Here is a 24,588-nt window from a genome sequence, read left to right as displayed (position 1 = left end):
GAATTATACAGTTTTTTTTTTAAATTAAATTCAATTGATCTCGCACCATACCGCTTATGAGAAAATCAACTCCTTCTAACAATCCGATGGGTTTTTTTTATGGTTGGAAAGATATCACAATAATATTTAAATCTTATTTGGTCAAAGCCAATCTTAACAGGTGTCTGGAAAGGGTCAATATTATGCTTATGAAAAAAGTCTCGGTTTGTTTTTATTTTTATTATTGCTATATATCCTAAAACGTAGTATCTGCACATGAATATTTACATTATTTTTGGGCTTTACTGAATAAATTGAATATTTTTGATTCATCCTCTGAATTGGTATACCGTTTGGCTGCAATTTGTGTATCACTAGTAGGCATAAAACAATTATATTTTTGGGTACCAGGGACAGTTTTAGCCTTATCAAACAATTCCACCAATTCCTCTGACATTTTAACATATTGTTCATTAGATATATAACAGAAATTTAATTTGGTGATACATGTATCAGTTTGTTTCACTGCCCTGTCGAATAGTTCTCGCGGAGTTGCGATTGTGTTTCCATAGTAAAGCCTGTCCACGATAAATTTCGGACACGGATGGCGGGTGTACCACAGAAAGTTCGAGAATTTTACAGAAAGAAGGATTAACATCCTTGTCAACTATTTATTTTGTAGATATAACTCTTTTATTCTGAAATAAACAATTGTTTTTGTTGAATTATGAGTAACTTTTTTTTGCTGCCATTATTTGGGTGTCCGAAATTTAACGTGGACAGGCTTTATTTTGCAAGACTTGCTTTTTTTGCCATTCGCTTGAGAGTGCCACCAATAGCGTCACAGGGGCCTTTGCCGTGGGATGTGGCAAAAAAGTGCCACTCTGCTTCCAATCCATGTATTTTCTTGAAATTACATAAGCTGGCAATTTTTTTTCTATTTTTATAATGAGCTGCAGCTCCATCTGACTTAAAAATAACTTTTGATTTGTTTAACAAAATTTATCAATTTTGAAATAAATAGCTGAACTGCTATTGTGTCATGGGTCTGATATTATAATAAAACTAACATTTTCCAATTTATTATCTTTTTTATGATAAATTTAGAATTGGGAATTATTCCAGTGATATCCTTGAGCAGCGTTATAATTTTCAGAAAAGTCGGTTATTACCAGTATTTAACCTTGTTTTAAGGAGTCTTTTTTTCGTGAAAAAGAAGACTGTTATTTGCAAATAAAATCATGAGTTTTGAGCTTATCAACTTTTTTTAGGTAGATAACAATACAAACATATTCATTATTTCTTATTCATCTGGCGTTTAACGCAGGTATGTTTAGTAAGTTATTTATCACAAAACTTTTTCTAGAAGAGAATTTAATGGGATATGGATAAGGTTGTAACTTTTCAATGTTTGCAATACTGTTGTGATACCTTTAGAACCATAAAAATCCGTCGGATTGTTGGACGGAGTTGATTTTCTCATAGGCAGAGACGAAGTCCATTGATTGCCTTCATTTAAAAAACATAATCACTGTATAATTACGTTTTTTAACTATTCTCAATAAAAAATACAATCTATTTTCTGATTCAAACTCATTTATCACTTGAAAACACGATCATATTTGACGGTTTAAAACAAAATCTTTGAAACAAAAATTTCAGTTTTGGACTTAAAAAATTCGAAGTTAGAAAAACTTTTTTCCCTAAAATTTGCCCAATTTGCAATGTATGGACGACTTTTAGTAAATTTATTTACGAAACTTTTTGCTTAAGGATAATCAAAATCTGAAATGGCAGTTTTTTTTTAAATCGAATTTAAAGTTTTGAATATTTTTTTTTCAGTGTAGAAAATGTGTTTTTATTTTTTTAATATTTTTCTCTAAAACGTCAGGAAATTTCACGACAGTCCCTCATACAACACTTTTTTATAGGTCTTACCGTTTTTGAGTTATACGGGTTTATAAAAAAAAGTAAAAAAAAACTTTGACCCTTTCCAAATGTTAGTCTAGATCGATTTTGAAAAAACAAAGTATGCAAAGTATCTTAGTTTCACATACTTTTGACATCCAGAAAGTTTCATTGAATTCTGAAGGGGTGCTGCCAATCGCGTGTCGAGTTGGCGTGAAATCCGTCAATTGCTATTTTTTTCTTGTTTTTAATATTGTTTACAATTAGTACATTTAAGATGTAATTGATTCTAAGTATCCTTAAAAGATTTACTTAACTCACTAGTTGGTCTTCCAATGGACTTTTGTCATTCTGAATAACAATATATAGCCCCGAAACTAAAACATTCAAATTGAAGCGAAATTTGTAGCATCAGCATAGATTTGAAGAACCTTTAATGGCTCGCGTCGAAGAGTTTGAATTACATCGAAATAGAACGGTAGTTTAAACTTAAAAGCAACAGATGGCTTTTCTTAACTGCTAGTAAAATCGAAAATTCAAAATGACAAAAGCACCACAGAAAATAAAACATACTTTTTTCAAGTAATTAACGTTTTTAATGATTTTCCATACGTTGTTTCACAGTTGTTGGCTACCATTCCTCCATGAGCTTGTGTAGGAAGTTTGAGAAATTTGATGGTGAGCTATTCGATGGTCTGTGATAGGAACTGAGTGTTCGAAAGGTTGTAGTCTGTACTTTTCACTGTTGACGTCAATTGCTACCATTTCAGAACGATAGAAACAGTCGTTACCCTATGGACGAGTACACTAATTTGACGTTTGAGCGGTGCCGAACTCACTCGTTGCCATGGTCACGTAAATAACACGGCACCGCTCAAACGTCAAATAGTGAACTCGTGCACACGTCCATTGGTATGTTTTTCGCGATTTCATACATGGTGGGTTTTTACGCATGTTTCATTCTCTCTGAGTTACTTGTCTGCTTTTGTGGTTAACACTGACCTGGGAGGGAGAAACCAATACGAAATTTATGTACGTCAAGGTGAGCCGAGATTCCGCTCTCATGAACTGTCACTGTGAGCCCATATCTAAAACAATGGACAAACATGATAAAAGCGCGTAATTGATTAAAACGTATTTTTGCATTTTATCAAATGTGACAAAAAATCGATTGAAAAGCTATTCATGCTTATTCAAAAGTAATGTCACAATAACACCTTTTATCCTGATTGAATATAAAGTGTTCAAATACGCATTGTTTTACTTTTTCCAATAAAAACGAAAATTAAATGCACAGAAAACTTTGACCCTTTTTCCATGTTTGTCCAGAACGATCGAAGGAACACAACAAAAGAAAACTAGCGATTTTCATCAAGTCTGCCTTGATTGTCGTTGGCAAGCTGGAGTTTTCTTGCAATTCGAAATAACTTTGTGTCATATTTCGTGTGTAATATCGGTGCCTCCCTCCCAGACACTGACCACTAAACTGCCCATAAACGCATAATTGTCCCATGTGCATAGGAAATCCAGCAAACATGGGACTGACATGCGTTTATGGGCAGTAAAGGTATTTACGTAGGGTTGGAGTCTCAGAAAATGCTCCCATATGACTTTTTAAGCAGACTGCAAATTGTACATTGTATACTTCCAGGGAGTAGGAAAATTTTACAATCCTTGAACACCAGAGAGCTTAGTTATCTTAAGTGTATGACCTAAGACTAAAACCAAAGACACGATTGATGTCATACAGGGCGTTACTATGCACCTGATCTAATTTCGATAAGGTAAAATTTCTCCAGGGCGTTAACTTTTAATTGATGTCCTAAAGGGCATTAAGATGTCCTGATCTACATGAGACAAGACCAAGTTACTCCAGGGCGTTGATTCAGTTTGGAGTTTTCAATTGTTGTCTAGAGAGCGTGAAGAAGCAGCAGACAAGGGCAAATTACTCCAGGGCGTTGATACATATTGTAATTTTTAATTGATGTTTTATATGGCGCTCAGATGCAGCTGACCTACATCAAACAAGGTTAAATTACTTCTGGGCGTTGATACATCTTATCAATTTCTATTGATGTCATACAGGGCGTTAGATTGCATCAGATCTAAGAGAGGTAAGGTGTAATTTATTCAGGGCGTTGATATAGCTTACATTTCAAAGGGCGTTAAGATGGCCTGATTTACGTGAAAAAAAGCTCAAATTACTCCAGGGCGTTGATACAGTTTGGAATTTTCAATTAATGTCATGGAGTGCGTTCAGCTGAACTACATGAATCAAAGTTGAATTGCTTCCGGGCGCTGATACATATCTTGACAATTTCATCTAAATAAAATAAAGTAAAATTTCTTCAGGGCTATACAGCTTGCAATTTTCAACTGATGCTATAAAGGGCGTTAAAATGACCACAAGGTCAAATTATTATAGGGCGTTGATTTATCTTGATAATTTCTGTTGATGTCCTACAGGATGTTATGATGCATCTAATCTGAATAGGATAAGGTCGAATTACTCCAGGGCGTTGATACAGTTTTTAAGTTATAATTGTTGTTCTAGAAGGCGTTAAGAACTAGCAGTTCTACGTCACACAAATACTCCAGAGCGTTGATTCATCTTGTCAATTTCTTTTGGTGTGATACAGGGCGTTAAGATACACTAGATCTAAGCTGGAAAAGGTAAAATTACTCCACGGCGTTGGTACAGCTTGACAATTTGATTGATGTCTTATAAGGCATCAGATTGTAACTGGTTCTTTACAGCTCTATTACATTACCTACATTTTGTTATGAATTTGGAGGAAAATTTAAAAAAAAATATCTGAGAAAAACTTCTTAGTCGTCGACGAAGCGCGACTAAGCAGGACAACAGGGCTGGTTCCGCTGTTTGAAAATCAGATCAGAGTATACTTTTTGAAGTTCTTCGTTTAATTCTTAATCGATAGTAATTTCTTCGCATGTATGTCCATGTTAAAAATTACTCTCTGCCTATCATCAAGCGAGACAGATTCTATGATTTTAAGTAATATAATGTTTTATAATTATTTATGCCTTATGTGCATAGTATTATTGTGGTCCCTAAAGACGTACTGATCGATTGGTAATGATCATAATTGTAATATAATACTGCACAAATATAGCCATGCGCGATTTTGTGTATCCTGAATTTGAACCACTAGACACTATTTCATAGAACTGTTTTAAAAAACATAAAAGTATACAAGATTTCAAACACTATAGAATTTCTCGGACTACCTTGTGGAACTCCCGAATGCACGCTAAACGATACAGACGTATTATTGAGCATTCTAACAAACTGTATTCTACTTTGTATGTATGTCTTCATCCATTCAAACAGCATTCCGCTGATCCCAAAGTTCACATAACAAACAAATTCGCAAGTTTATAGGTAGCAGATTGTAGATCATTTTTTATTTCGAAAACGCTTACACCTTCTCAGTACCTTAACACTCGTTACTAATGGAATTGACATAGTCAATGAAAATATAATTTTCACACATGTAACATAAGGTTGTCTTGCATTCATTTGCTTTGCTGTATTTTTTCACAGCAACCATCATCTCGTAATTATGTTGAAACAATAAAAAACATGAAAAACTCAGCTAGTTCCATTGATATACCAAAAATATGTATGTACGTATAAATCAGTTTGACGTTTATTAATCTCGAAATACTTTTGCTTTTTCTCGGAGATTCGATCTGTTTATTACATTTTGTGCTGTGTCTTCTGGCACAAATTCTTTTTTTTATCATAGGGTAGGTGTACCAGTTATGGACATAGTGATTCTCTATTACGCCATACGTGATAACTTGAATGTCTTCAAATTTTGAAATTTTTTGTGTGTTGTAGTAGTTAGATTTAAGATATATCTTGATGTCAAAACATTAGAAAATATTTAAAATGTGAAAGTTATTAAAATTTCACATATGGCCAAATAGGGAAGCACTATGGCCATAACTGGTACACTTTCCCTAGGTGAATTCTGTCTAATCAGAAACTACTTTTATTCTAGATATCTGCCCATTTCCGTCAGAATCTAGCTTTTGGTTCTTTTTTTCACGGATTTCTGTCTATTTCCATCAGAAACCGTCTATTTTTTTGTTTCCGCCCATGTCCGTTGGAGACAAAAATATTCATAATTTCAACGGGTTTTTGATTTTGTCCATCGTATAGTTGCTATATATTTGAAAACTTCTCACCTTTATTGCGCCATTGTAGTTAATTGGAAGCGTCTTTCCAAGCCTAGATAAAACCAATAACTGACATTTTGTTTATTATTTGATTTCCACATCGAATTTCTCCAAGCCTGCTGATCATACGTCGTTGCTTGAATAGATAATTAGAATACTCCTCATTACTTCCTTACACAACCATCCTCTTTGGAGGCGAAAAATAATTTTGTTTGAAGTTTTATCTGTTGGGGAACACCATGGGGAAGGACACTAGATCCAGTATTAAAATATTAATATTGATTAATGATATTAATATTGATATTGACAAGTATGCATAGAGTTTTGCTGTTTGCCTGTTGCCGGAGTTGCCAAGGCAAATTGATTATTTATATGAAAACACAAGTTGTGTTTATCGTCAGATCGTCTGAGCAAAATGTATGAGAAATCCGTCCGATGCAACATAGACCACACTGTTTGATGCCAACATCCATCTGGTAGTCTGGCTAGAAGTATAATGGCAGTGAGGCTCCATTGTCATCGAAGCCCCACATCTTTCTACGATTTCTGGGCCATTCCGCAACTCGATTCCGATGCAATTAGTCTCCGTTGGTAAGGTACCGTGGGGCAAGTGGGTAATGGATTTCGCATAGTTGGGATTCTTCAAATTCTAGAGACCTTAAATTAAAACAAATGAGGTCGTGTATATTTTTTAGCTTGACTCCCACCAAATATAAGCAGTATACTGAAATTGATATTTATGTAAAATTGAAGAAAAAAGTACAGAACAAGTTTTTGAAGAACGTCTCCTTACTTTTCACTTTACCGTTTATCGTTTTGAACAATAAATTCAAAAACTAACAGTTACATTCAAGATTTCTATTACCTTTAACATTTGGTTAGGCGTTCCAATGAACAATAACATAAGTAACATGAAAACAAAGAAAATTTTATTATTGTTACTTGAATTTTCTTCTGTTCAGTTATGTTTGTTGAAATGATTCGACAACATTATAACTGCAACATTTCCAATGTTAGTTCTTACATCATGGGACAGCAATTGCATTTTTGCTCTGTAGAATTTCCACCGCTCGTTATTTGTTTTTAAAAAAAAATCGGATATGACGTCGGATAACTCTTCAAGAGAAATCAAACAGAATCCTTCAATAAAGTATTTAGAAACTTTTTTTATGTGGATACACCTATACCCCATTTTTTATGTTTTGAACTAGCTTTACATAGACATCCCACAAGATTTCCGTGCGTTCTCTTATATTGGAACTTTTCAATCAACGTCTTCTTTTTAATCGGCTGTCCGAAGTAAACACATTAATATCGTAATATTTGGTAACCTTTTTTTTTTAGAGAAGTTCCATGATTTGCCCATGATAATAGCATTTAACGCTTTGAGTATAATGTTTCTTGAATTATCAGCACGTTCTGATGTTCTAGGATAATTGTGAACCTTGTATAAGTATAGCTACCTAAAGAGAAAACACAAATTTAATCTCTAATGAGAAACTTTTCACTTGCCCCACGTGATTAGAAAATTGACAGTGTTTCAATTTAGTTATTTTTAGGTCTATGTAGAATTAATTCTAAAACTTTATTTATTGTGGTTCAAAACTATCAGAGAGGACAACTTCGAAATGGTACAGACAATTATTTTTCTCAACTTTTTCCCACTGAAAATATTAAAATAAGATTGCACGCCGCCAACTTGTTACGGAGTGATAGTTGGCAGGTTAACTATACTTCGCTCTATTATGTAATAAAGGCTGAAAAATCTCAGAAATTTCTTACCTATCGTTCTCAATGGCCTCAAAGGTTTACGCATGAGTTTAAAACGTTAATTCACATATGCAGTAAAGTATACCGATTATTTTCACTTACCCTACTTACCCACTTGCCCCGCGGTACCTTATGTCAGATTGGCAAGACATACAATCCACAACCCCTAGCCTCTTGTTTATAAAGCTATTGACCTAAATTCAAGATACTTCTGTCAGATGTCTTTAGGAAAATCGTAGGTAACTCGATAATATCATAAAAATAATATATATTATTCCGTATTAACGGATATTAATACCAATATTAATGAGTATCTTACCCCATGGGGAACACACGAATGATTTTACTGTTATTGGTATGCGAATTTTGAAATTAGAAATTTTGATCATAATTGTCGTAAGTGTTTAAGAAGCTTCACAATTTAATGCTATTTAGTACACAATTATTGAGTTACGCAGAATGCCATAGTCTCGTGAAATCACGTTAAGGTGAAACATCTCGGAATCCGAAGATGGCTGGCACAATGGCCGACTTGTGCCCCTACTCACGTTTTCAAAGGCACCTAACTGGAGAAATAGTTGTCAAACGTTTCTGATCTTCTTATTTTAAGCTTTCTGCTAGTGCACAAAGCCAAAATAATAAGTGCACTGTTGTTGGATGCTTCTTTCGCGAGATTTGTGCCTTTGAAGTATTAGTGCAATCTTAGAAGTTGATCCCAAACTGTTTCACCTTAAATGCAGGAACATTTATTATCTATCTCTGTTGACTGCGGAATTTGCCGTGCACTGAAGGTTTGCTCTTCACTAGCCCTTGTATGTCAATCGGTAACACAATAGGGCTCTAATTTACCCCACACAGCCGCAAACTACTGTCAATGGGTCATTAATTTTGCTAAATTAATTTCTGAACCCGCTCATATGCGCGGGCATTTACTATTTCACCGGTGTCCCACCCCCACAGTCAACATTCCTGGCATCCACCTGAACGGGACAACCACAACAAATGATAATCTAATCTACACACACACCAACATACATACCTCGCCGAAGTTCGGTTCCGTTGCGCTGCTGATAGAGTGGGCTGCCGTCGTCTCGTCGCCACGTCACCTTCGGCGTCGGATGACCGGTTGCTTTGCAGAAGAACGTCACGTTGCCACCCTCGCGAACCGTCATATCCGACGAGGACTGCTCGTCCGAAATATCCGGCGGCACTGTGTCATCAGGTTGGAGGAAGAAGAAAACCGGACAATTGAAATACACTGTATATACTCGGATCGAGTTCGAGTTTTAGGTGATTAGAAGAATGTAAGGGAGATACTCACGTTGCACGTCGACGCAGCCTACTTGCTTCTGCAGTGGCGTCGCGTTGATCTGGCACATGTAGCAACCGCGGTCCGATTCCCGCACGTTTCGGATCTTCAGCCGCCACACGTTCGACTCCTCCTGGGTCACGCTATAGCGTGAATTGTGTGTCACAACCCGACCCTGCAGGGCCAGCACGGTCTGATCGGAAGCACGCATCCATCCAACCTAGATAGAAATGGAGACGGGGGAGTCAATTACATTAAATTTATCGTACAAATTTCGGATGGCACTTACCTTATAGGCACCTAAATTTTGTACAACACAGCTTAACGTAGCTTCTCTACCGATAGGAACTGTCACGTTTTCTATGGGGCTGGCAAAGCTCGGCTTCGGCTCCTGCTCGTTCCGGGAGTCTGTGTTGCCTGGAAGCAAGCAGAGATAGAGAAATTGGTTAAGTAGGTCATGAATAATTTCAAACTATAATCCGCCGGTGCCTACTCCGGGTGGGATTATCCCATTCCCCTCCTAACCAGCACAACGCAAGTTACTGAAAAAAAGAACAAATTTCCCCAACCTAATCACACTTTCGCCTCCCATAAGGAATCTCAATATTTCAACTCGAATGACGCCGGCGAAGGCGACGTCGACACGGACGCCCTCTTCTTCATTTATTCAGTGCGAACCCATTAGAGCCCCCCGGACCGCAAACCCATGGAAAACAAATCACTCCAAACGTCGGAATCCATATGCAAAGTGGGTGGGAGAGCAGAAGAGAAAATATGGCGGAACAAATCCAACTGGATGAGAACCGGCGAGGCGCGTTTACTTCATACAAAACCGCCAGCAATGGGAGAGAAGTGTTTTGGCTCTCGAAACAAATAACGACTAATCCGGAATGATATATTCTTTAGGTTCTCTATTACAGCTATGCCGATTCTGGAAACAAGGGTGTACAATACGATGCGAGTTCCAATATGTGGCATTTGTTTGTAAACGTGTCATAAAATATATTTCTTAACAGAACGTGTACGTTAACTAATTCTTCCTACGTGCAAAAATCATCTACCGTGTCTCAATGATGGGGTGAATGAATGAAGAATTAGGTATTTAAATAGAGCCATCAGGTACATACACAAATCAAATAAATTTCTGGACATTAGAAAAGGGCAGATTGCCATTGGTAAACAATGGCTTTGCAAGACGCTGTTAAGCCCAATTCAACTCGATCACGCTCACCAATACCATTGTAAGGAAGAGCTAACACTAGTCTTCCTGGTAGTGGTGTTAGTTTGTGTGGGCAGGCTGAAAACGACCCGTTTCGCATATACATTTTTTTCATAAAGGACGTATCTCATAGTTGAAGTTTTGCATAAAGCAGATGCGTGTAGGAACAGATAGTATTGTAAAGAAGGTGCCATGATGCCAAATACCCATTATGCCAAACATTTTGCCATGGCAAGATTTTGCTCAATACGCGGATCGATGTTGAAATTGAAATAGATGTGGCCTTGTTCATTGCACTGTTTAATTATTACACTCCAACCTCTTTCTACGACCCCCCACAACGGTCAATTGCAAATTCAAAATCAGGGTTAAAATTATGTTTAAATGCAACGTCTAGATGTGTCTAGATGTCTTAAATGGCCAAAGTTTTTTTTTTATATTCTGATAGTAGATGGCAACACTGTTCGATTGTTAACAAAAGAGCATATTATATGGTGGTGATCTGCAGCTATTATGTGCTCCAGGCTGATGGTCGCAGTTGATTACTGTGATCCAGGGCTGTAGTTAGAAGGGGCTTGGGGATGCGATACTACTTCCCAACACTCACTAACGCATCCTTTTGGCTTTGGGCGAGTCTTTTGGCTCAAATAGAGAATGCCTCTGAGCTACTGAACTTCGTTGTAGATACAAATTTCGCCACCAAATGGTGAAAATTCATATTTCATTGCCAAAATAATGACAAACCCTGAGCTACTGAACAACTTTGCCAAATACCCCATATTGCTAGGTGGTCGTTATCCTGAGATATCATCAAAATGACATAGCATAACATAAACTACTGTACATGTCAATGGTCGCTATTCCGCGATGGATCGAAACTGGCAAGAATTGCATTTTGATCCAAATGAATAAGACACGGAAGTTTCAGCTTACTCACGGAGTGCAGTTTTAGCAGATCACATAATTATTAATCAATAACGGCGCCGGCCAAGTCCTCACAGTCAGTTGGGATGAGAAATGACAGTAAGGGTGAAATGATTGTTGCTTCTAGAGACCAAGAAAACCTCTGCATCTCCACAATCACCACGGAAATTGTGTTTATTAGTGAAGAAGGAAAAAAATCTGGGCGTCACTGTTGATCGGTGATGCGATCCATGGATAAGGAACAAAAATATGACTTTTACTTAAGACTAAGTAGCCCGTCATTTGTGTTGGCAGCCTTGTTGATTTTGAAGCTTGCAATTTCAAAGTGATAAACAGTCATCCTAAATAATATTGATTCAGAAAAGTATCACTACTTGCGCTTACATGCAGAAAGTATGCTGATACTTTTTCAGCTATGGGAATGCAAAACCAAGTGATTTTCTTTAATTTGCAATCGTGAGAAAGATTACAGAAAGAAAGAACATCATAGATGTTCAGTAGAAATTTAATTGACGGTTTATATCGCATTAAAACTATTTTTGCATTTTATATACTGATGAAAAGATATTCTAAGATAGAAAATGAAGAGAATACGTCGACATTCAAAGTGTCGAAATATTCAAAGGTTATTTTTAATAATGACAAGCAAAAAATTGATATGTTTAAATAAAATATATTCAATCAGAATAAAGGTAAATTCCGACACTTTGACTAACGAACCATCCAAAGTTTATTTGAAAAATACAAAATCAATATTGATAGAAGTTTGAAAAAAAAGTTTAAACACTATTCAATATTCTTAGGGGGGTCCGTAGCCTTGAGGTTACGCTTCCGCTTCATAAGCGGAAGGTCATGGATTCAATTCCCAGCCCCTCCAAAAAATAACCCGTCCAGCCACCAGAAGACGCCGCACGGAGGACTGTGCTTAGAAGGGGAGCACATCCATTCTCCGTCAGTTTCAGATGGTGACTGAGACAAACTTGACCCACTTCGCAGGCAGCTAGCCTCAAACGACTCAGGAACACGGCAAAACGAACCACCGCGAGAGCAATGGACTATGGCTTATGGAAATCGATTGGACCAACAGCTCTCACTCTCCTACCTGTTCGGTGTGAGAGCAAAAAAGAGCGGAAGAGAGTGAAAGCAGATGTAAATATAGATTAGTTAAAAATAGAACTGTATCGGTAAGGAAGATACAGATAAAAACTGATTCCGGCACAGTAGTGGCCATGAGCACGGAGTGCCTTAGAAAAAAAAAAAAAAAAAAAAAAAAAAAATATTCAATATTCTTAATTTAATGCAGTACGATGTAAATTAGTAAAACAGTCATGCAAATTTAATAGAAGAAACAGTAAAGGGTATTTATGTTTATTAGAAAAAGTAATCCTATAGAAAGCCAAAATTCATGATGTCGAACTATTCAAAGATTATTTTTAGTTATGACAAAAACAAAAGGTATATGTATATCAAAATTATATAAAACAGAATAAGGGTTTACACCGACACTTGTAGTGAAAAACTATCCATATTTTGTTTAAAAAATACAAAAACGACTCGATATGAATGTGTAATCATAAGCATGAAACGAGCTCTCAATCCTCAACTGAACACGAACATATTTTCACATCTAAACAGAATCAGAGGAACAGGATTCTGAGATATTTGCAAAACTAAATTTGTATGCTCACTAGTGCCACCTGTTGACAAAATCTCGAATCTCTTGCCTAGAATAATAGTAGCCCTTAAGCTGCCAGCCAAATTTTACCGAAGACGCCTTATTTCTATGTATCAGTTGGGTTATTTTCCAGCATTTTCCATGAAAAATAAAGATATAAAATCGAATAAAATTTGAATACTTCTTGAAACAAAACTTCATATTCACGACCTTTGAACACTGACCCAGAGAAAACAAATAGTTTAAGTAAAATTGAAATTTATCAATACTAAATTAATTAAAATTACATATTTCAGATAAGAAAGATACATTATGGGTCAAATCGATAGACCTCAATCGCTAAAATATATGGGCATTTTTACGTTTGAATCATACTTTAAACAGAGCAGGTAGCGGCTAGACAGCAAAATAATAGAGACATTAGTGACTAAAATGATCAAAAAGTGAACAAATAGTGTATCCTTTTGGGATACATTTTCGGAAATGCAATGAAAATTTTCAAAATTATTTGTTTTGCTTACGTTTTTTGCATGATCTTCATTTTACCACCAACAGCTGTTCATTTTACCCACATAGTGCAGGTAAAATGAACATTTGCATCTTTTTTTGCTAGCGATAGAAATATGTGTAAATTTAACTATTTTAGTCTGCATTCGTGTCGCTGCTATAGATAACATCCTTGTTTTTGATGTTGTGCGATTCCTCGTTTTTCTATCAAAATAAAGATGATTTCCTTAAGGTGTTCATTTTACCAACCCTTCCCCTACACGCGCTTCACATCAAGAGCTTGAGATCAGCTTGCCATGAGCGCACAAAAATAATCGCGCGCTTGAGCACGCGCTATGGTGAGACACATTTTTGTAGATCTCATGTAGCTCAAACGATCACATCTGCACTGGCTCATGCATCGTCTCATGAGAAAATCTCAATGTGATAGTGCATTTGAGACTCGCAGACGAAGGTTCCTAAAGCAATGAAAAGGGATTCAATTATGGATTAAACTGCCCGTAGGCAGTTTGGAAGGACTGACATGGTTCAACGCGGTTGAGATTCTAGCATTTGAAATGAAAAATTTGTGCTGGCCACCAAAGAAGCAAGTCGTAGTCCGAAGCCGTATGCTTCCGTGAGGTTATTGTAATAGGCAAACATAACTGCTTAAAGCTACTCCTAGTAAGCGCATGTGACGAGCCTCTCGAGCAGGGTTGGGAAAAAATCTGAAACTCACTCTACAGTAGCCAAACAAAGCCAATCGCAGTCAGCGAAGCCAGTGAAACTCACGCCTATCGCTGCTGTAGGCAAAGAGCCTTGAAAATTGCAAAACACCCGTTGCTAAGGGCAACCCAAAATTACTGTAGAAAAATGTTCTATTTCCCGTATTTCGAATCTTCAATGACACTCATTATTTAGAAAATTCACGCAAAACTACTTGATGAGATTCACGTTTTTGAACTACTGTACTGGGAAGAGTCACGTGAGATTCACGAAATTCAAGCCTACTACTATTACCTGAGACGAGACTCGCGAAGACGGTCTTCTTTTTCTGTGTTTGCTGAGTTTTTTTTCTTATTCCACTTTGTGTTTATACCAATTATGCGCAAGCCGTTCAAACCGCCACATGAACCTCTCAGCAAAAAATGATTGAGTTTGCATCACATCGAATCATAAATAGCCATTTGAGGGAAATTTCATGCCAGCAAACGTAGCAGACATTAGAAATAATTAATCTTCTGCTTAGATTTATCAGCAACTTTGGAAAAAAACTGCTCCGCCGACTGAGGTTTTTAATAACAGTTTACTTTGGACACAATACTTTTCACTTTTTCAGCCATAAAAACGGTGGGCTGCATTTGACGTTTCGTGAGAGGGGAATCTGGGCTGCATATGACGTTGATATTTTTCCTCTTCGCGAGTCTCTCTCAGACTATTACCATTCCCAGCACTGCTCACGAGATGTCTCTTGAGGCTCGCTAACTAAGATATATCTTGTACCGTAAAACGAGGTAACTTTGATAGCTGTCCGAAGAAAACTTGAATATTTATGCATGCTGTTTCAATGTATTATAATTTATAGTTTTAAAACAAGTACTGGTATCCTAGCTATCGATTGCAGTCGGTAGATTGCCAAAAGATTTATTTTGAATGGATATATATTTTTTCATAGAATCGAAAGTTGGTTTTCTGTTTTGGGGAACTTTGATAATGGAGTATGAATCGAACAAAATTGAATGAATAACGAACATTTGTAGGGCATTGCATACCTCTAGGCGTTTAACGTTATACGGAAATTTCTGACCTACACACTCAATCTGTTCGGTAAAAATAACTGGGTTTTGGAACTACCGAAAAAGTCAGTAAATTAAAAATAATTGTCAAAAATCGAAAAACAGAGATTTTTCACTGAAATTTTGCAGAGAGCTTTCTATTTATATCATATATTGATAAAAAATAAAACATGGTAGAATTTGCTTTTCAATTACGCGTGGCGACAGTCTTCATTTTACTGACTTTTTCGGTAGTTCCAAAACCCAGTAAAATTTTACCGACCCCAGTAATTTAATCTAAGTGTGTAGATTACAAAAATGGTCCCAGTTTGTGAAAATGCTACGAGATTTTAGACCGTATTCAAGTTCTATGATAACTAGCCTGTCAAAGATAAGTGGCCTACTTTTCAAAACATCAAATAGTGATCGTAGAACAGATTGTTTGTAAGCGTTTCGAAAATGCTAAAATTATGTCAATTTTCAATATTCGTATAAAAAGCCTCAAATGTTCTTGATCCAAATGAAAACAGCTCTTACATGAAGTGTCAAACTAATATTTTGCTTAACTGATTAACAGAAATTATGATATTTTGTTTAGTATTTGGTGGGTTACGCACTATCAAAGTTACCTCGTTTTACGGTACGTATCTGCATCTCGTGTCTCACATAATCTGTGAGCTGTCATATGAAATAACGCATGGCACACTAGCTCATTTGGGTATACATGAGAAACACGACACTCTGGTTCCGACGTGTTTATGTATGTGAAAAAAACAGATTATTAATTCGAAAAGTCAGAAAAACGGGAGTGAACGGAACTGCCATTTTGTACGGGACGTTTGTCAAAAGCCTATTTGATGGCAAGACAGTTTTCCGGAACCACTTGTAATAAATAAATTGTTATAAGTCACATTATTGAACACAAAATCATGGGGCAACCTGTGGGAATATTTTTGATGATTTGTTTGAGCATTTGCATTGAAAAGATTAACAAAGATTTTCGTAAGTTTATTAGGTATGAAAAATAAAATAGTTAGGCAAAACTTGTTCATATAAACAGTAAATTGGTTGGCAATTTGCTTGATACATCTTCAAGATAACCTTTAACTCATCAAACAACTTTCCTAAACAGAAATTGTAGTAATTGACGTTTCATTCACTTTGAAAATGGGATTTTCACATGTAGCTCCCAGACTTTCAGTCATTTTGATATTCGTAGAGTGGTGATCCAGCTTCACAAACAACTTCCTTTCTTCTGCATATCACTGCCTAAAACTCGCATTGGCAAAAAACTATCCTATCACCTATATTTAAATAAATCAACCAATTATTTTTTTAATAAGTGAGATAATTGTACCTGTTTGTAGTTTGTACTAAGGCTCATGACCATTACAGTAACGTTCTCTGTCGCTAAAACTTGTGGATCATTATTTTCAACAACCAACAATCGTTTATTAGGGGGGTCTCGTAGCCTTGAGGTTACGTTTTTGCTTCGTAAGCGGAAGGTCATGGGTTCGATACCCAAACCCCTCACACAAAAGAAAAAAAACTCCGTCCAGCCACCAGAAGACGCCGCACGAAGGACAGTGTATGGACCAATGCACGAGTTCACTCTTTGACGTTTGAGCGGTTCCGTGTTATGCATGGCAACGAGTGAATACGGCACCGCTCAAATTTATGAGCGGAGCCGTGTTATTTATGTGACCATGGCAACGAGTGAATTCGGCACCGCTCAAACGTCAAATTAGTGAACTCGTGCATCGGTCCATTGGGGAACACATCCATCCTCCGTCAGTACCGGATGGTGACTGAGACACTAGGGCGATTCAAATTTTAAAAATGTTTGAAAATCCAATCTCCCATATGCTCCTTACCATCCTCACCATAAAAATAGTGTTCTGTGAAATTTCCAGCCTTCTAGGTGGTGATTTGAAGGTGGCCCAAAGACAACGTAGGTTTATATGGAAATTACTATGGAGAAATTTTGAGAAAAGTTCCAAACACGCTAGTACTGTAATATAAGTAGAAATTTATAATTTCATATTGAAAACTCATTCTGCAAACCTTAATAAAGGATGTTGCTGAAGAAACAAATCCCTTTGAAGCTAATTTTGTTTGACATTTTTGTAGCTGTTTGCAGGGCTATAATCCCATATGAAGCTTAAAAATAGCAAACAAACTCATGAATATCACTTCTGCTATACGTCGGATTGAATTGCTCTCTTTAGCAAATATCTTTATTATAGTTTGAAGAATGAGTTTTTACTATGGGACAATAAGTTTGTACTCACATTAAAGTACTAGCGTGTTTGGAACATATCTCAAAATTTCTCCATAGTAATTTCCATATAAACCTACATTGTCTTTAGGTCACCTTTAAATCATCACCTAGAAAGCTGAAAATTTCACAAAACACTATTTTTATGGTAAGGATGGTAAGGAACGTATGGGAGATTGGATTCTCAAACATTTTTAAATTTTGAACCGCCTTACTGAGACGCACACTGTCCCTCTTTGTAGGCTGTTGCCTCACACGACAAGGACACATGACAAAATGAATCACCGCACACCAATGGACAACGGCTATGGGGCTCTACACAAAAATCGCCCTCTCCCTTTCACTCTGATATGAATTTAGTAAACAACAACTCGCATACTCTGAGATAACGCCCTAAAAGCCATTGGTAGCCACGTGTGTAGCTCGTTGTTTCTGAGCAAAAGAAAGAATAACCATCCAAATCAACATCGCGGGCAGTTAGATAATGATCCTTTATTTCCCATAGCGTTGTTAAATAACATGAAAATCCATTCAAATGCTCAGAAACAACGAGCTACACACATGGTTACCAATGGCTTTTAGGGCGAGATCATAAGTTATGCGAGACAAGGCCAGTAAACGTCAAAATCCCATGCAAAATAAAAACAGTACAGAGCTCTATATGGATATGAATTGGACCAACGGCAGCACTCTCCTCTACCTGCTCGGTATGAGAGAGATAGCAATAAGAACTAGGGTATAAATAGGTTCTGTAGCTGTGTAACTACAGTAACGATAGGATAGTCGGCATAGTAGCGGCCAAGTGCACGGAGTGCCTAACAAATTAAAGTAAGGAATAAAAAAACAATCATTTATTTAGTTTTACATGGCAATGCGAATTTGAATATCGTGGGTAGCGCGATGAATAAGATTGTAGCTTTGCAAGGCAAGATGTATTTTTTTTTTACTTAATCATTTATTTGTTAGGCTTATGCGCCATTAGGCATTACGGAGCCGAGTTCTTTTGATTTTGAATACAAATTCATGGTTTTTTCTTAATTTTCTATGTTAGTTTTGGGGAACCGAAAAACTCGCGGTTTGGTCGAGGTTAGGGGTAACAATAATTTCAAGGAAGGGATAGGACAATGGGATCGTTCCGTTGACATTCAGCAGCTTTAAGTTGTGACGTGTTTGCTTTGCTGCTGGTCGAACGTTGAGTGGACGATGACAACCTGTAATGATACAAAAAGACGGGTTTCGAGGGGACACAAGGTGGACAAGTGGACCGACAAGAAAGGGGAGTTAAACAATGATGTTAGCTTGTTTCAAAAAATTGTACAAAACCTTCATGTACACAAAGTCAAGTTTACCCAACACATCCCTAATGTCTTCCTTTTCTGGTTTCCCTTGGGCCCTGAGGGTTGCACAAAAATCAGATCTGGCAAAACCGTATTCGGGGATTCCCAAACTACGTGGTTGATATCTTGGTAACCTGCATCGCAGCTGCAGTGATTGCTATCTGTGAGCCCTATTCGATAGAAGTGAGAGCCTAGAGAGTAGTGATTGGACATAAGACGACACATTACCTTAATAAAGTCTCGGCCTAAGTCCAACCCCTTGAACCACGGCTTCTTCGATACCCGCGGGAGAATGGAATGTAACCACCTGCCCAATTCTCCAGCATCCCACTTTTGTTGCCAGCTGACCAATGCCTGTTGACGAGCCATTGAAAAAAATTCATTGAAGGCGATTAGTCGATCATAAATATCGCCTTCCATAGCGCCCACCTTGGCAAGCGAGTCCGCTTCCTCATTGCCCGGAATCGAGCAATGTGAAGGGACCCAGGACAAGGTGATAGTATATGATTCATTCGATAGAGCACTCAATGTAGATCGTATTTCACCGAGGAAATACGGAGAGTGCTTTACCGGCCTCATTGAACGAATAGCTTCTATTGAGCTAAGGCTATCCGTAAAAATGAAATATTGATCAGAGGGAAGAGAGGCAATTCGCTCTAATGCGTAATGTATAGCCATTAATTCTGCGACATACACGGAGCAAGGGTTCTGAAGTTTATATGCAGCGCTATGAAACTCGTTATATACACCAAATCCAGTGGAATCATTTGTTTTTGACCCGTCTGTGTAAAACCTTTTATCGCAGCTGGCGTGACCGAACTTGCTTGCAAAAATTTTTGGTATTTGCTCCGAACGAAGCAGATCTGGTATTCCACGGATATCTTGCTTCATGATCAGATCAAAAACTACAGCGGAACTTGAGAAGTCAGGGAAGCAACCGTGATTGGGAAGATTCAAAGAAGGGTTAACCTCCAGAGTCATGTACACGTAGTACAATGTCATAAATCTTGTTTGAGGATTTCGTTCGATTAGCTTCTCAAAATTTTCAATTACCAACGGGTTTAACACTTCACAGCGGATGAGGAACCTTAACGACAATTTAACGAACCGATCTGATAAAGGCAGTATTCCTGCTAATAACTCTAAGCTCATGGTATGAGTCGAGTTCATACAGCCTAAAGCGATCCGAAGACAGCGATACTGAATACGCTGGAGCTTCAGAATGTGTGTTTTCGCGGCGGATTGGAAGCAAAAACTACCGTATTCAAGAACCGACAAAATCGTGGTGCGATATAGCTTTATCAGATCATCCGGGTGGGCTCCCCACCATGTTCCTGTGAGTGTACGCATGAAGTTGATTCGTTGTTGACACTTCTGATACAGATATCTTATTTGATTTCCCCAGGTGCATTTGGAATCAAACCAGACCCCTAAATACATATGTGATAAACCTTGAGAGAGTTCCTTACCCATGAATTGAAGCTCTAGATCCGCAGGATTACGCTTCCTAGAAAAGACAACTAACTCAGTTTTCTCCGGAGAGAATTCGATACCCAGCTTTACAGCCCATGCGGACAAATTGTCCAGAGTATCTTGCTACGGTCCTTGCAAATCGTCCGCCTCTGGTCCTGTGACAGAAACAACGGCGTCATCCGCAAGCTGTCTTAACGAGCAATTTCTCATGAGACAATCATCAATATCTCTTACGTAAAAATTGTAAAGAAGAGGACTTAAACACGAGCCCTGGGGGAGACCCATGTAACTTATTCGCAAAGTTGTCGAGTTTCCATGTGAGAAAAACATATGCTTCTCAGACAACAAATTGTACAAATAGTTGTTCAAAATCCACACTCGTGGAGTTTGTCTGAAAGGACATCTACGCAAACTGTATCAAAAGCCCCCTTAATATCCAAAAAGACTGAGCCCATTTGTTCTTTTTGAGCATAGGCCAGTTGAATTTCAGTAGAAAGCAACGCAAGACAATCGCTCGTTCCTTTGCCTCTGCGGAATCCAAATTGAGTATCTGAGAGAAGGCCATTCGATTCAACCAATTTGTCCAGCCGAAAGAGAATCATCTTCTCTAACAACTTTCGAAGACACGACAACATCGCAATAGGACGGTACGAGTTGTAGTCCGAAGCAAGCTTTCCTGGTTTTTGGATGGCAATAACTCTCACTTGTCTCCAATCATCCGGAACAATGTTGCTCTCCAAGAATGCATTGAATAAGTTCAACAAGCGCCTCTTTGCGACGTCTGGGAGGTTTTTGAGCAAGTTGAACTTAATCCTGTCCATACCTGGGGCAGAATTGTTACATGAAAGGAGAGCGAGTAAGAATTCTGCCATCGAAAAAGTTGAGTCCATTTCATTCCTTTCGTCTGGATAATCTCGTGTGATCGTTTGCACTTGGACAGAATCCGGGCAAACTTTCTTCGCGAAGTCGAATATCCATCGAGAAGAGCTTTTACGATCCTCATTTACCGATACCGCATTGCGCATTCTTCTTCCGACCGTCCAAAGAGTTCGCATCGACGTGTCCCGTGATAAGCCATTAACGAAATTCCTCCAGTAACCGCGTTTCTTCGCTTTCACGAGGCTCTTGAACTTGCGGTCAAGAGAACAATACCGATCGTAGTTATCGCGCGTGCCACGTTTCCGATATTCTTTAAACGCATCTGATCTTTCGCGATAGACTCCGGAGCATTCGCTATCCCACCACGGGGTGGGTGGCCGACGTCGTACTGAAGATCCTGGAACCGGTTTACGCTGAGCTTGAAGAGCACTGTTTATAATCAACGCGGATAAGAATTGATATTCTTCCAGCAGATGAAGTATCTCGACCGATTGCTCACCTACGGAGATCGCTTCAGCATATTTTCCCCAGTCGACATGCTTCGTGAGGTCATACGCTACGTCGATCTGGTGCGTTCGACACGAATCATTGGTAACTGAAATTTTGATAGGCAGGTGATCACTACCATGGGGATCCTGAATTACTTTCCACATGCAATCCAATGATAATGAATTCGAACAGATTGAGAGGTCTAACATACTAGGGGGATCTGGAGGTTTTATTAGTGTTGCTTCCCCAGTGTTCAAAATGGTCAGATTGAAGTAGTCGCAAAGATCATATATTAAGGTTGCGCGATTGTCGTCCCTCGGTGACCCCCAGGCTGTACCGTGAGAATTAAAATCTCCTAGGACCAACCATGGCGCAGGCATAGCTTCGCATATTGCCGCTAAATCTCTGCGAGACATTGTAGCGTTTGGCGGTATGCACACTGGCTATGCTGAGGCTTTTACCTTGGGCTGTAATATGACATGCAACTACTTCAATGCCTGTCATCAAGGGGAAATCGATTCTATAAAAGGAGTGAAGCTTGCTAATCCCTAAGAGCACCCCTCCATATCCATCCCCTCGATCCAGACGAATAATATTAAAATCGTGGAAAGAGATATTTTTATCAGAAGTGAGCCATGTTTCACAGAGAGCAAATATGTCGCAGCGAGTGCTGTGTACTAAAAATTTGAACGCCTCCATATTTTTTAAAAGACTTCTACAATTCCAATGTAGTACTTCGATCATATCTCCGACCTCATTGACCATATTAGCCATCGAAAGATACAAACGAGTCAAGAATCGGCCACTTGGAGCTATTTGCTTCAGAAAAGGTTTCACCAAGGAAAGTGCCATGTTGAGCAGGTTCCTCGTTTCGGGTGAGAATTGAAACATTTCGAAAATGAAATCCACTATCCCAGAAAGAGTCAGTTTTCCGGAAGCATTATTTTGCTCCTGCTGACGAATTGTTTGTTCTTCTGGGCAAAAAACTGGGACAACTGGGGTTTTAGATGTTCCCGGAAGTGACGGAAATTCTCCAGCTGAAAACTTGAAGCCTGGAGGTGACCCCTTTTTGGTGATTCCGCCATTTCTTGATTTTGTCAAAGGCTTTGAAGAAACGATTTGATCAACAGGGACGTTCTGAGAAGCCTGTTGCTTCAAGCGCCGTTTTGTAACAGCACGCTTCCTTTTCGTCCCTGTCTCAATTATTGTATACTCTTCTCCATCCTCAGAGTCAGAGCATTGATCGTTATCCGGCAGGGATGCGAAGATATTGTTGCTTTGAAAGGTAAGGGCCGATGGAACAACAGTCGGAGCGATCTTTTTCAGCATGTCTGCATAAGAACGCCTGGACCGCTGTTTCAGAGAGTTTATGGTATGTTTCTCCCGCTCTATGTACTTCGGGCATGCACTGAGTTCGTGAGGAGCTTGGCCGCAAGAGGTACATTTTGGCTCCATATTGCAGGAACCTTCGGCATGTTGTTCGCCACACTTACTACAACGTGGTTTGTTGCTGCAGTAAGGTGCAGTGTGGCCCAACTGCCGGCACTTTTCACAGTGCATAACCGTCGGTACATAGAGACGAACAGGTAACCGAAGACGCCCAATCACGAGGACGCTTGGTAAGGCCGAACCGGAGAAGGTTACACGCAACGAATTTGACGGCTGTTTTGAGCCATCAGGCAACACTTTGTTCATTTGATTGGCATCAAGAACAGGAGCCAGCGGAACGGCACGATTTTTAAACCCACCAGCCCGACATGATGTCTGCGCGAGTCAAATTGTGCTCCGTGACCACTCCATAACATTCGACCTCGCGACTGGGAATGTAGACTCTGTACTCCATCAAAAAGAGCTCAAAGGCAGCAATTTTGTTCGCCTGGTCGCGATCACTGACTGTGACACGCAACTTATCACGGCTGGGTGAATCTATCTCGAGGATACCTCGAAACGATTTTGCCAGATCCCTTTCAATTTGGAGTTTGTTCAACGGTTTTCCATTCGCTTTGGGTCGAAAGAAAACCAGAAAGGGACCGTTGGATCCGGGTGGGTAAGCTTTATGGCGGGGGGGTGCCGGGTTCGATGAGGAACCAGAGGAGGAAAGCGCATGAGATTGGCTTGAACTGCCAAGCAGACCAGAATGTGTAACCGTTTGCTTTTGAGACGAATGCGGTGTCATGAACAGTCATGAACAGAGAGATTAACCGTAAGATCTCCTGACAATGCAGTACCTGAGTGTACTGGAGGCACAGCTGAAGGAGATAAAGGAGGAGAAGGAGTACCATCATCGATGGTCTCCATGGCCTCACTATGTTGGGTTTTTAGAATTTTATTCATCTGACCCAAAACTAACTCATCGTCAGAAGAGACTAAATATTCCGGCGTGCCCCCGCCAGTATCATTTAGTTCCATTGCGGAGCAATTTTTGCTCTACCGCAAAGGAAGATCCACACAGCGCTAATGAGCGAATTAACTTCACTTAATTTAATCACACTATTGTCAAAGGAATTAAATAATAACCAACTCACGTACTACAACTAGTTTGGCGAGAAATTCCTAATAGTCTAAAAAAAAATTAACGAAAAAAAAATTAACGAAAAAAAAAAATTAACGAAAAAAAAAATTAACGAAAAAAAAAATAACGAACGAAAAAATAAATAACGAAAAAATATTAACAAAAAAATATTTACATATAAAAAATATATATTCACAAAAAAAAAATGAGGCGGAAAAAAATAATTGAGCAATAAAGCACTCCGAGACCACTGTGTCACACGGTGTGTGAATATTACTCCGAAAAAATGTTTTGAAAAAATTATCAAAAATTTGCCAATTAATTGAGCGGAAGAGCACTTCGAGACCACTGTGAGAATATCACTCTAAC

General features: G+C 38.4%; 1 protein-coding gene across 1 annotated transcript in view; it reads right to left on the bottom strand.

Moving 5' to 3' along the window:
• Nucleotides 1–24,588, bottom strand: part of LOC5576187 (lachesin) — a 272,529-nt gene that overhangs the window by 55,790 nt on the left and 192,151 nt on the right. Inside the window, 3 exon segments of the mRNA XM_021851098.1 lie at nucleotides 8,903–9,073; nucleotides 9,185–9,392; nucleotides 9,462–9,589. Of these exon segments, the coding sequence (XP_021706790.1) occupies nucleotides 8,903–9,073; nucleotides 9,185–9,392; nucleotides 9,462–9,589 (507 nt within the window).

Source organism: Aedes aegypti, chromosome 3 (assembly GCF_002204515.2).
Source record: "Aedes aegypti strain LVP_AGWG chromosome 3, AaegL5.0 Primary Assembly, whole genome shotgun sequence".
Lineage (NCBI taxonomy): Eukaryota > Metazoa > Arthropoda > Insecta > Diptera > Culicidae > Aedes > Aedes aegypti.
This window is presented reverse-complemented; position numbering and strand designations above follow the sequence as displayed.